General features: G+C 41.3%; 1 protein-coding gene across 1 annotated transcript in view; it reads right to left on the bottom strand.

The window, feature by feature from the left end:
- COL4A5 (collagen type IV alpha 5 chain) overlaps positions 1 to 14,509 on the bottom strand; it is a 211,520-nt gene that overhangs the window by 42,087 nt on the left and 154,924 nt on the right. The window contains exons 33-36 of the mRNA XM_069100381.1: positions 7,035 to 7,161; positions 1,537 to 1,617; positions 820 to 918; positions 249 to 299 (exon numbers count right to left, since the gene is read on the bottom strand). Coding sequence (XP_068956482.1) covers positions 249 to 299; positions 820 to 918; positions 1,537 to 1,617; positions 7,035 to 7,161 — 358 coding nt within the window. The remainder of the gene's footprint in view (positions 1 to 248; positions 300 to 819; positions 919 to 1,536; positions 1,618 to 7,034; positions 7,162 to 14,509) is intronic.

Below are 14,509 nucleotides of genomic sequence, written 5' to 3'. Positions count from 1 at the left end.
TTGTATAAACTGATGCAGAATGAAGTGAGCAGAACCAAGAGATCAACAACACTGTAAAGATAAACAACTTTGAGAGATTTAATAATTCTGATCAATGCAGTTTAATTCTGGAGAGTTTCCCAATTTCAGCGTGTTAATGGTTGCCTTCCTCCTGCCCCCAACCATCCCCTGCCACCAGTTCTGATCCCTGTTAACAGGAATCAGATCTAGAAGAGAATATCTACCAGTTACTCCAATTCCAACCTTACCAGGAAATCCTGGGATTCCTGGGGGTCCTGGGAATCCAAATCCTGGTTGACCTGCCATGACACAACAACACCCCCCACCCCACCAAGAAGGACTTATAACACAATTCAGAACAATTGATTTTGAGATTATTTTATATTTCAACCCACAATGAACTACCTATTTAAACCCTAAAGTGACAGGAGTGCTCCTCTGACAAAAACATCCTTCTTGTACCCAGTATTACATATAAACATACATTGGACATAATCACTTTCGATAGAAAAGCTTGGTCATGGTGACTATTGAGTCTCTGAACTACTTGACTGAGGTAAAAAGATCTGAAGTTTTATATCATGGAAAGAAGATAGTTTGAAGGACAAAAGTGAAACATAATTCCATGAATGGAGTAGAAGATGAATAGGAAGGGAAAGAACATCAAAGGGGGGAGGGGGTAAATGGAGACTTTAGAATGATCGATTTCAGCAAGGCAGAGGGAGGCAATGGGATAAAAAGATGTGGAAAGATGTGGTATGTTTGCAAGAAAATAGTTATAAAGGAAAATAGGAGATGAGTAGAGAGAAAATACCTTACCTGGTTCACCCTTCTGTCCAGCTGGCCCAGGAATCCCATCTTGACCAGGTTTCCCTTTCTCTCCTGGAGATCCTGGGGAACCAGGATGGCCCTGACTGCCTAAAGAACAAGACCCAAATGTTATAAGTTACAAAAGCAATAAACTTCTCAATAAGCAATCCCCTGTCTTCCCACAGTGGTTCCCCTCTTATCATATAACCTTTGACTCTCACCACCTAAAATGACAAAGTCACATAAAATTTCTCCCCAATCTTCAGAAGTAAAACATTGCCCCAGGTACCAAGTACCAGCCAAATCAGAGAATGCCTATCCTTAGCGTTCAACTTTGAGGCTGGCTCTGGGATATGTGTGTGGGGAGAAGAAGGTAGGGGGAAACTGTGAGGGGACTGATTTGCTATAGCTAGATTCTGCAGGTGGGGAACACTTGGGCCTAAAGAAGTGGAGAACCCTTTGCTAGCAGCTGTCAAACAGCCAATCCTGGGCCATCTTTTCAGAAACTCAGCTACAAAATGACTGCCAATTGAGCTCCAAAGATAATCATCCATAATGGTAATAGTCTGAAATAGCTTTGTGAAAGAGTACGCTCTATAGCTAGAACAAGAACTTGGTAACTGGTCACTTTGCCTCTACCTCTTGAAAAGTCATATGCCATGAAGGAACTGAGCCTATCCAAAGGGAACTTCAATCTCTGTAATTATGACATAACATCATACTTACCTACAGGACCAGATTGTCCTGGGATACCTGGGCTGCCAGGTGGGCCATCCAGACCTTTGGGTCCAGAAAGGCCTGTAGTACCTGTGGAAAAGAACCTGAATTGAAAAGCAGAAGAAAACAGCACTGCTTTGACAGTTACGATTCAGAATTAAAGTTTACAGAGAGAAATACATAAAGTGTTGGTGCTCACTGGGTATAATTTTAGTTGTTTGGGGGGATGATTTAAGATTGCAAATTCATTTGTTAGCATTGTACCATTCATAAACAAAGCAAAAAATTCTTAACACCACTGCACACCAGTCTTGAATCCATTTACTCTGAAATACAGGAATTAGAAAATTAGATTTAGAAACTAGGCAGACTGTCAATACAAATAACTCAGTCTACTAGGTGCTTTCAGTCTGCTAGATTCAGTTGGATGTGTTTCCAAAGGACATTGTCTCTTTTATTACTCGATCCAGTGGGTGTCAAGTACATCCTAAAGGGAGCCAGGCCATCTTGGTTAAAAGGAAAGGTACTAGAGAAGATCAAAAGATTTACCCTGTTACTGCTCTGTTTCCTTCTCTCTAGCCCAATGGTGGAAGAACAACAACAAAAACTCAACAGAAAGGTTTCTATCTTTCAGAAGATCTCCACTCATTTGGCAAACAAAATACTTGTTTTTCAACTACTGTGACTTAAGGTAGAGGTATTGAAAGAAGGAGCCAGCTGGTCCAAGACAAATCTCTAAACTACAATGTTAGCTCCTTTAATGCATTCAAGCATGTCAGCCTCCCAGAAAGTATTTCTAGCTTATGTGCTGTCAAAGTGGCTCATGGTACACCTTTAATACCTCCAAAAGTATATCTCTAAAGTAAAAAAAAAATAGCATTGTTTCCAAGTATAAAGCAAGGATGTCCTCTCTTCCTCTATTAGTTGACAAAGTTCTAGAAATGCTAGCTATAGCAATAAGAAAAATGAGAGAAATTGATGGAATAGAAATCAGTAAAAAAAAAAAAAAGAGGCAAAATAGCCCTATTTTCAGATATGATGGTTGACTTAGAAAACCCCTGAGAATCAGCAAGGAAACTAATAAGATTAATAGTTTTTAGTAAGGTAGTAGCATACAAAATAAATCCATGAAAATCATCACATTTCTTTACAATGCTAACAAAGACCAAGCAAAAAAATAGAAAGAAAAAATCCATTTAAAATGATTATAAATTTTATAAGATATCTGAGAATTAATCTATCAAGACACTCATAAGTTGTATAATTATAGTTTTCTAAGAATACATTATCAATATAAGGATAAGACAGGACTGGACCTGTGATTTCACTGGTATGGAAAACTCCCTGATGAGGAAACTCTCTTTATTGATACAGGTCAGCACCTTCTCTGCAATAAATAGTCCTAGAAAATTCCCCTAGAACACTGAAAGGCTAAGTGACTTGTCCAGGGTCGTACAGTACATATCAGAATTAAGACCTGAACCCAGGTCTTTCTAGCTTCAAGGTTCTCTATCTACCATACAATGCTGCCTCTCTAAAATATAAAGGAAGAATATGTGGAGAAACGGTCATTGTTTGTGACTTAGCTGTGCCAATTTAGTATACATGATAGTATGACCTAAATTAATGTATAGATTTAGTACTACATCAAACTATCAAAAAAGATACTTTTTAGAACCAGACAAAATGATAACAAAATCCTTCAGGGGAACAAAAATCTAGAAACTCTAGGGAAATGATTTTAAAAGGCCGAAGTAAAAAGGGCTGAGCTTTACCAGATCTCAAATTATATTATAATGCAATAATCATCAAAGCTATTCAGTACTGCTTTAAAAGTAGAAAAGTAGATCAGTGGAACAGACTAGATAAGTGAGATTCAGAAACCACTTGAACATAACATTACAATGTATGATAAACCCAAAGACACACACTACTCAGGGAAAGATTCCTTATTTGACAAAGACTACTTGGAAAACTAGAAAGCAATTGGCAGAAATTAGGTTCAGACCAGCATCCAACAGACATATGCCACAATAAGCTCAAAATGGATGTGTCTTTGACATAAAAGACCTTATCATAAAAAACAACACCCCACCCTCCAAAAAATTTAACTAAAGAATGAAAGGAGGTATCTTTCACAATTAGGGATAGGGAGAGAATTCTTAACCAGACAAGGAATAAAGGTGATCCTTGATAAAGCAGTCAGTTTTGATTGCATAAAATATAAAAGTTTTTGAATGAATGAAATCAATACAGCTAAAATAAAAAGAAAAATTGTCAAGCAGTAAAAAAAAAATTGTTGTTGTAGTTTGTTGTTCAGTCACTTCAGTTGTATCTGACTTTTTGTGACTCTATTTTGAGTTTTCCTGGCAAAGATCCCAAAGTGGTTTGCCATGTCCTTCTCCATTTCGGTTAATACATGAGGAAACAGAAACCAACAGGGGGACGTGATCTGCCCAGGGTCCCATAGCTAGGAAGTGTTCTGAGGCCAGATTTAAACTCAGGAAGATGAGTCTTCCTGACTCCAGGCCTGGTACTCTATCCACTACAGCACCACCTAGCTGCCCCAAGGGGGAGGAGGGAAATTTTGCATCAAATATTTCCGATAATATCAAAATCTATTATCCATACAACATAGACAATTGACACAAATTTATAAGACTACTGTGTGATCACACACACACATCTGTGTGATCATGGGCAAGTCAGTTAACTTCCTCAAGTTTTAGGCAACATTTTAAGACTCAAAGTTACAGATAAATTGATGATCTGCAGCGAGAGTTTACCATCTAATGAAATAACAGGTACAGAAAACTATACATGCACATACATGTAGTCCTCATATTTGTTATTTCTTTTCTTACATATATGAGAGGAATATAGAACTGTCTTCAGAGTCAGGGAAACCCGAACTGCCTCTGACACATACTGGTTATGTTACCCTGGGTAAATCATTTAATCTCTCAGTGTCTCAAGCAACTCCACTACAAGCTGCAGAACAGGGTTGTGTTGACTGAGGGACTTTTCTTACCAGGAGCTCCCTATAGAAATGAATTCACAAGTCTAGAACAAATATACTTGACATATGATTTTCAGACTCCTGGTTTCATTAGTATCTGTATATACATAGCATGTATGTATGCATGTGTGCCTGTCTTCCCACAGCTTCTCCAACATTGACTTGTTTATTTCTAATTTGTTGGGTGCAAATGAAAACTGAAAATTATTTTAATATGTGTTCATTTAATTATTAGTGATTTGGATCGTTTTATAGGGATATTAATAGAGCTTGCTTTTCTTCTTTTGAAAACTGTTGGTCAATTTCTTTGACCATTACCTTTTGAATAATAGTTCTTAGGAGGAAGGGAGAGAGACACATACAGGGAGCTTTTATTGTACATGTGCGTACGTGCGCACACACGCACACACACACACCATGTCCAAAAAGTCTTAGTACAGCTTAAAGTTCTTATTATTAAACTTCTAAGCTTCTATACTAAGACTTTTGAGATACCCAGTCTATAGAACTGATCTCATAAATATCTGTAAAGACTGAACCACTCTAAAACAATTGTGGTCAGAGAATATGAGCAAAGAGTCTTCAAAAGAAGAAAAGCAAACTATTGATAGTCATATAAAAATACTACAAATCACTGGTAATAAGGTTAAAATAAGTTAAAACAATTCTAAGTTTTTACTCATACCCATAAAATTGTAAAAGATGGGAAAAAAAGCAGAAATAGTCACCACTGGTGAGGTCATGGAAATACTGGCATGTGAGTACACTGTTGGTGTAGCTGTAAACTGATCCAACCATTTTGGAAAATAATTTGGAATTACAGGGACAAGTCACTAAAAGTCACTGAACTTTGACCTAGTGATCACACTAATGGACATACACAGTAAGATGGACTCATAAATACCAAAATATCTAGAACAGACTTTTTGCGGTGGCCAAAAGTTGTAAACAAATCACTAGTAAAAGATGAAAAAAGTTGGAACCTGGAGTTTGAGAAGGTAAAGGGCTATTTTTGCTCTGTGAGAAAAAGCCAAGAAAGTTTCTTGGGGCCTTGGGAGGTTGGGTGTCTAGCAATTCTCTAAAACCAAAAGTTATAGAACAAGTGAGCTACACTGGTACAGGGATTACCACATAGGGAGTTCCTCATGCCAATGAAATCACAGATTCAGTTCAGAAAACAAAACCATAAAAAAGGGGAAATTTTCAGAGAAATGTGAGAAGACTTGCATAAACTGATGTAAGTGGCTTCAGCAGAACCAAGAGGACAACACACAGAGAGACTCTAATAATGCCAGTGGAAATAATAAGTTAGCATTTATTAAGCATCACCTATGTGTCAGGTACTACACTAAGAGCTTTACAAATATCTCATTTGATCCTCTCAATTACTCTGGGTGGGAGGTAGCATTATGATCCCCATTTTACAGATGAGAAAACTAAGACAAACAGAAGTGATTTGCCCAGGGTCACACAACTGGGAAGTGTCCAAGACTGGATTTGAACTCAGGTTTTCCTGACTCCAGGTGCAGTAACCCATCCACTGAGACACTTAACTGAGCCACATACCACCAAAAGGGAATCTGGCTCAGATTAATCTCAATAACAAATCTCAGTCCAAGACAATGGATGATGAAGCATGCTTCTATTCTTTCAATGGACAGGTTGAGGACTGGAGAAGTCGAATAGTCCTTATACTGTCAGTGAGTTCTGTTTAGCTGTTCTTCTTTGTTATAACAGAGGGTTCAAAGCAAAGGGAAGTACACTGAGAAATGATTAGGTGGTTAAAAAAAGGTATGTACTAAGTCTTTTTTTTTTCTTTTTTCCCCGTGAAATCTGATTCAAAAGTTAAGGGACTAGTTTATTGTCAGTACCAGTAAAGTCTGAGAAATGTGTTTCAGAGTCAATACTTCAGTGATCAAGACCAATCAAGGTCCAGGCAGCCATACTACTGGGTGAGTGAAGCAGCCAGCATTGAACACAGCCAGTATGAAGGGAGCCGATAATAAGATAACTCAGTCTCTGTTCTTTTACCCAAGTCACTCAACCGTTTGTTAGCTGAATGAATTGGGCCGCCATTGTGCCACCACCCATCGTGTCCCCGTGTACAGGTGTCAAACTTTCCAAGGGAACCAGAAGCAGGGCAGGGTTCAGCTGTGAATATTATCACCTATGAAAATAGTCAGGCTCCTTAATTGGCCTGCAGCTAGCAGTCCAAATTGGAAAGTGGTATATACCAACTGTCTCTCAGGTCTCAGAATCTTCCCCTGCTGAGCTGCTGGGGCCCTTCTCCACTCTGTAAGAAATGCAGCTCAGAAAAAAGGAAGGGGAATGGCCAGCACAATGTCGATATCAGATCTGGGAGTCGGATCCAAGCAAATAAAACAGATTTTCTCTGTCTCTTGATTTTGCCTGAGAGCCAGCAATGAGAGGAAGGAAAGGAAGAAACCTGAGCTGCTCAAAAATTACAATTAAAAGAGAAAAATGTTACCTGGCCATCCGGGCAAGCCTGGCTGTCCTTTTACCCCAGGGCTCCCTGGAGCACCAGGCAAACCAATATCTCCCAGGGCACCTTGAGTGCCAGGAGTACCTGGGTACCCAGGCAGGCCAGGATCACCCTGGAAATATAAACAGAAAGACATAACAGTAGCGCTGCTTACATTTTCCAGAGTCTTAGCACATTAGAATGTGATCCTTCCTTGGCAGGATAGCCTGTCTCCCCAGATGGCTCTACCATACAAAGACACATGTTTTCTGATGTTGTAGTGTGCTTTATCCTCCCTGATTCAGATACTGTTTAAAAGCTCATCCAGACATTCCCAATTCTTCAAAAGCTCACCTCGAGTCCCATTCCCTTCAGGAACTCTTCCTTCACAACTGTGGCTCACCTCAAGTCTCTCTCTTCCTTTCCTGACAGATGCTATCCCTACACCACGTTCTGGGACCTAATTAGGCTGCCTAGTATCATTGTCTAATTGCTACATGTATGTAAGTCTCTTCTCCCCCATCTACACCATAAACTTCTTGTGGTCAGGGACCAAGGAGAGCTTCCTTTGTATCTTTCTCCATGCTGGACTGAACAAGAAATGCTTAGAGAATACTTGTTGGCTTGAACTCTCCATAGATCAGCTTTGAATAAATCATCTGATAATTCTTGTTACTAAGGAAACAATCCAATTTAGGTACTCGAGTACAAGGCAGAGGAGAAAATTGTGACATATCACTAGCAGAAGATTATACTCAGTAATGGGACACTGAAATGTAGAGATTCAATCTCTCATTTCGGCCATTCTAATTTCCATAAGCCCTCGTTCTCCCCCCACCAACCCCACCCCCACTAACACCAACCAACCCCAAACAAAATCAAGCATCTATTTTTCATACCAGGGTTTTGAAGAGGAATCAAAATTCGACAGCTTCCATTTTCATCTTTTTCTTACCAGCATGCACAGTGTTGAGGTACACGGAGCTGAGAGGGTCTTGGATCCCGACCCAGTCACACTTGAACTACACAATAAGAATTCTGCCCTTGACTCAGTGGGCCCAAGGGCAGGATTTTACATATGACCCTGTAGATTTTTAACTTATTTAACATGGTCCAGTGTCCTAGGCTACTGGGCTCTTTTTGGATCCTGACTCAGTTGCTTAAGAGATCAGTGATCTACAAAATGACCAGCACCTGCCCTGCAGATGAAGTCTCCCCTTATGTTGTCTCCCCCAAAAAGAATGAGAGCCCCTTGGGAGCAGGGACTCATCTGCCTTCTCATTTGGATTCTGGAGCATAGCATAGCGTTTGGTATACAGTAAGTACTTAATAAATGTTGTTTCGTTCATTTATTTACTCATTCAGTATGCTGTCATTGCTAAAAAAATATCAAACTGAAAAAGACCAGAGGGGCAGCTAGGTGGTGCAGTGAGTAGAGTACTGGCCCTGGAGTCAGGAGGACCTCAGTTCAAATCCAGCCTCAGACACTTGACACACACTTACTAGCCGTGTGACCTTGGGTAAGTCACTTAACCCCAATTGTCCTCCAAAAAAAAAAAAGAAGAAAAAAGAAAAAGACCAGAGATGGTGGTGCTCTGGTAAAGGAAATACTGAATTAGGAGACCTAACAAGGCACCTCCCCTCCCTGGGCCTTAGTTTCCTCATCTGTAAAATGACTAGATGGTCTCGGAGGTCCTTTCCAACCATAGATTTATGATGCTATGTATAACAACAACAATAACAATAATACAGTAGCATTTATATAGTGCCTACTATGCGCTAGGTACAGTGCTAAGTGCTTTACAATGCTTATCTCATTTGATCCTCACAACAACCCCAGAGGAAGGTGCTATTATAATCCCCATTTTTTACAGATGAGGAAACTGAGGCAAACAGGATGAAATGACTTGTCCAGGGTCACACAGCTAGTAAGTGTCTGAGGCTGGACTTAAACTCAGGACTTCCTAACTCTGCTGCCCATGTAACCTTGGGCAAATCATTCTCCTCCCGGGGCCTCAGTTTCATCATCTGTAAAATGTAGGAGCCGAACTAGATGGCCTCTGAGGTCCCTTCTAGTTCTAAATTTTTTACACTAAGATGCTATGAACTCACTGTGCAACTTTAGGCAGGTCACATAACCTTTTTGAGCCTTGATTTCCCCATATTAAAAATGAGGTTTTTCCTAAAACTCATGTCTGACCATATCACTCCCCTCCCCCAATAACTTCCAGTGGCTCTCTACTATCTCTTGAATCAAATATAAACTATATTTAAACTCTTTCCAACCTTGCCCCAGCCTATCTTTTCAGGCTTATTACATGTCACTCCCCTCCAGGCACTCTAGGAGCCAGCCTTCTTCCTGGCCCTCAAACAAGACATTCTCATCTCACCTCTGAGCCTTTGCACTGACCAGCCACCATACATACCCTCCTCACACCCACCAAAAGAATGCAAACTCCTCAGGGCAGGGACCATTTTCACTTTGTCTTTGTGTCTCCCCAGTACCTAGTACAGTGATCAACACAGTAGGTGTATAATAAATGCTTACTGACTGGACTGGAAGATCACTAAGGTGGCTCCTTTGGAGTCAAAATTCCACGACTTGTGGGAAGTCACTAGATACCTCTCTCTAGGTTGACATCAATCTAACAGTGGGAATACTCATTCAGCCAATTCAAAAGCCACCAGTATCAGCCAGTTGGAATCACTCCATTTTGCCTTTTTGGTCATTCCCTAGATCTGCCAAGACCCTGTATCTCTGATAAGAGCAAAGGAGAACAATGGATAGAGTGCTGGACCTGGAGTCAGGCTAGGCCAGGGTTCAAATCCTGCCTCAGACACTTACTAGCTATGTGATCTTGGAGAAATCACTTCTTCCTTGCTGTTATTCACTTTTGTCTGACTCTCTGTGATCCCATTTGGGGTTTTCTTGGCAAAGATACTGGCTTGGTTTGCCATTTCCTTCTCCATTTCATTTTCCAGATGAGGAAAATGAGGCAAACAGGGTGAAGTGACTTGCCCAGGGTCACACAGCTAGAAAGTGCCTGAGGCTACATTTGAACTCAGATCTTTCTGACTCCAGGTCCAGCCCTCTATCCACTGCAGCGCCATCTAGCTGCCCTTCATCTCCCTAGGTCTATCCTAAACAAGGGGATTGGATTTGGCAGCTTCCAAGGTGCCTTCTAGCTCTAAATTGAGATTCCCATGATTCTATGCCCACCTACTCCTCCGGATGCACCTGCTTTGGTATGACTGGCTCCTGCCAATGACCACTGTGTTTTGCAGAGATAACTACAAAACAGCTGTTTAATCATGCATTCGAGGCCACTTCTGGGGACTGATATAAAGTTTTCTAGGAGAATGTGCACACTCTCTTTTGTTCACCTTTTGGAAAACTGGTCCAATGCTCTGCTGTCTCCTCTCTCATTTCACCCCACTTCCTCAAAACTCCCTGGCTGATGGGTCAGCAATCAGCCTTATGGAGTCTTTCAGGGGCCTGGAATGCAGGTGACCTAAACTCATTTAATGCAGTTCCACTCTCTCCTCACCCATCCTAGGCTTCAATTGCCTCTTAGCTGGCTCTGTTCTACTATCTGCAATCTGAACATCATTCTCCTTATGGAGGAAGAGGAAACAAAAGGGCTGAGTGGTTCTATTTTTCTTTGTTCTATGTCTAGCAGCAGCTTTGTGGCAGAGGATACAGGGGACTTATCCCACCTCGGATACTAGCTGTGTGGCTCTGGGCAAGTCCTCTTCCCTCTAGTCTCACCTTCCACTGCTTTTTGGACATCCTGAACCAGATATCCTTTGGAACTTGGCAGTCCCCAAACTGAACTCTTGAATCAAATATCTAAACTCATCCTACCTTTCCAAGTCTATTACATATCACTCCCCTCCAGGCACTCTAAGGGCCAGCCTACTTCCTGATCATTATGATAACCCTGGGTTGTTATTATTGAGTTGTTTCTGTCATATCTGACTCTCTGTGACCCCTTTTGGGGTTTTCTTGGCAGAGATACTAGAGTGATTTGTCATTTCCTTCTCCTGCTCATTTTACAGATGAGGAAACTGAGGCAAACAGGGTGAAGTGACTTGCCCAGGGTCACACAGCTAGGAAGTATCTGAGGCTGCACTTGAACTCAGGTCCTCCTGATACCAGGGCCTATCTATTGCTCTATCTACTTCAGCACCACCTAACTGCCCTGATAATCCTGGGAGGTAGATGCTATTATTATCCCCATTTTACAGTTGGGAAAACTCAGGCAGCCAGTGGTTAAGTGACTTGCCTGAAGTCACAGAGATAGTAAGTCTATGAGGAAGGATTTGCACTCAGGTCTTTTGTCACTCCAGGCCTAGTGTTTTATCTCTCACGGCGACTCCTAGCAAACTTTCAAACTTTCCCATTAATGTCACCCTGTTACCCAGGCTCGAAATCTAGGTATTATCCTTGTCTCCTCACTCTCTCTCACCCTCCATATATAATTTATGTCAAGTTCTCTCAATTTTATCTTCTTAATCTCTCTCAGATATGCCCCCTTCTTTCCTCTGATACTGCCACCACCCTGGTAAAGGCCTTCATCACCTCCTGCCTGGACTATTGCAGTAGCTGCTGGTGGGGCTGCCTGCCACAAGGCTCTCCCTAGGCCAGTCCATTCTCCATCCAGCTCTAAAACTTATCTTCTTAAAGACCATGTCATCCGACTATTTAGTAAACTCCAGTGCCTCCCTATCCTCTCCAGGAACAAATATAAAATGCTCTCCCTGGCATTCAAAGCCCTTCATAAATTTGCTCCCTCCTACCTTTCCAGTCTTCTTATACCTTACCCTTGACACATACTCTGTGATTCAGTCACACTGGCCTCCTAGATATTTCTCATACAAGACCCTCCATCTCCAGACTCTGAGCATTTGCACTGGCTGTCCCCCATACCTGAGATGATCTCCCTCCTCACCTTCACCTCCTGGCTTCCTTCCAGTCCCTGCTAAATCCCACCTACTACAAGCAGCCTTTCCCAAGGCTTCTCTGCTGCTAATCTCCAGTTTACCCTGTAACAAGCTTGTTTGTATATTGTTGCTTATATATTGTCTCCCCCACTAGATTGTGAGATCTTTAAGAACAGGGATTGATTTTTTTGCCTTTTTCTGTATCCCCAGCACTTAGCATAGTGCATGGCACATTTATTGTTAAGTCCTACTCTTTGTGACACTTTGTGGCCCATACCATCCATGGAGTTTTCTTGGTAAAGATACTGGAGTGGTTTGCCATTTCCTTCTCTGGTGGATCAAGGCAAACAGAGGTTAAGTGACTTGCCCAGGGTCACATGGCTAGTGAGTGTCTGAGGCCAGATTTGATCTCAGATCTTCCTGACTTCAGGCCCAGAGCTCTATCCACTGAGCCACCCAGCTACCTGCCTGGCACACAGTAGGAGCCTAATAAATGCTTAGGGCAGCTAGGTGATGCAGTGTATAAAGTACCAGTTCTAGATCCAGGAGGACCTGAGCTCAATTCTGTCCTCAGACACTTACTAGTTCTGTGATCCTGGGCAAGTCACTTAACCCTGTTGACCTCAGTTTCCTAATCTGTAAAATGAGCTGGAGAAGGAAATCACAAACCACTCAAGTATCATTGCAAGAAAACCACAAATAGGGCCACAAAGAGTTAAACACAACTGAAGTGACTTAACAAATAATATTGACTTGCAAATTTTCCACCTAGTTACCTAGTCTATAAAATGGGGATAATAATAGCACTTGCCTCACAGGGTTGCTGGAAGGATCCAATGAGATAACTACCTATGAAAAGCACTTTGCAAATCTTGAACTGCTATACAAAAGTTATTGATATGAAACTATCTGCATGAGAAGGGAGTGTAGCTATGTATGCCTTATTATTTCTTAAAAAAACATATTTGTGTGGCATTTTGTATAGGCCTCAGTCCACTGAAAGTTTTAATCTGACACTCTTTGTATAGGATCTTGCTGATAATTTGTATGATCCTTGGTAAAATTATCATTCTAACATCATTTTAAATAAAGTGAGAGGTCCCCCTGTGGCCACACCAACTTCTTTACATCCAGATTCCTTTTATTCTATTGAAATCTTTTCTGAGTCTCTAGCCAAAGGATGATATAACTTGTCTTTTCTCTGAACATTTTGGAAATCTGCTTTCCTCAAGTCTAGAGGTCATGTAACCAAACCAAAGGTGGGAATGCTGGGTAACCATAAACTCTGGCAAGGACATGCATATGAGAAAACTGAGGCCCAGTGTAATGGGAATGTAAGATCTTCCCTGCCCCTAGGCTAAAGTGCACCTGGAGCCTGGGGTGGGAGGCTTGTTTTTCAGTAGATACTTCTTGATTGGCCAGTGGGTCAATAAGGTTGTTACATTCTCTGAGCCAGGAGAAGGGTATATAAACCCTGATTCGAGGCTTTGTTTTGGGGCTCACTTTGAGAAGTGTTCTGTGATTTGATCTGTATTCTGAAAAGCCGTTGTCCAGAGCCCCCCCCCCCCCGATTTTGAAAAACCCAGATGTTGACTGGGTATGGATGTAATGGTTGGACAGTTTGGAAATCTGTCTACTTGATCTGTTTCTCTGTCCTGATAATTCTGTCTGTATACTTTGAAGTTCGGGGTGCTGACCTCTTTCCCCTGAACTAGGTAAATGATACATCTATGACTGATTAAAGTAAGCTTGTTAACCCATTTTGAGTTGCTTTCCTTTATCAAAGCAGATCCAAGAACCTGTGCTGGCAGACACCCTGGGGATGCTGGGGTGCTTGCTGCTACACCCAGGAAGGGAAGGAAACTGCCAATATTATACAACTAAGTAATGACAGTGTCAAATCTAGAACCCAGATTTCTTAACAATTCTAGAGTGAGGAAATTGCTGCAAAGGAGAAGTAATGAAAGAAGTGATTGGCTACAAAATCATCACCTGGCACTTTTTTGAATAGAGGATGTCAAGAGTAGGATATACTGAAATATGGACGTGTAAAGGGGCCAGAGAAAAGGGCCCCCCTCCTCTCCATGATCTCAGAAGGAGGGGAATGAGGGTCTTGGAAGGATGAAGGAAGCAATTATAAGAGAGAGTAAAATATTACTTCACCCTCAAAGTCGCCATAATTTTGATCCTCTCTTTGCCCTTTGTCTCTTTTCTGGGACTATTTATACTAGTCTTTATTAGTAGATGCTACCATGAAATGCTGTGGCTTGAAAGAGACTTCAGATTACGTGAGGTGAATGCTTGCGTTATTTCCCCAACTTGGACAAGTTTAAAATTCAATGGAGCAAGTGATACTTGGAAACTATGGAAAGAGGAGGAGGGTGGGCCTCACTTTGGCAGCTTTCTTAGAGTCATAAATTCAATCCAGCTCAGCAAGCATTTACTTATTAAGTACCTACTAAGTGCTAGGCACAATTCAAGATTCTAGGGAGACCTAGACAGGACAGTCCCTGTCTTCAGGGAGTTTATTTTCTACA

The sequence above is a fragment of the Petaurus breviceps genome, unplaced genomic scaffold (genome assembly GCF_028583685.1).
Source record: "Petaurus breviceps papuanus isolate PSGF00001 unplaced genomic scaffold, PetGlider_PUasm1.0 400, whole genome shotgun sequence".
Classification (NCBI taxonomy): Eukaryota; Metazoa; Chordata; class Mammalia; order Diprotodontia; family Petauridae; genus Petaurus; species Petaurus breviceps.
This window is presented reverse-complemented; position numbering and strand designations above follow the sequence as displayed.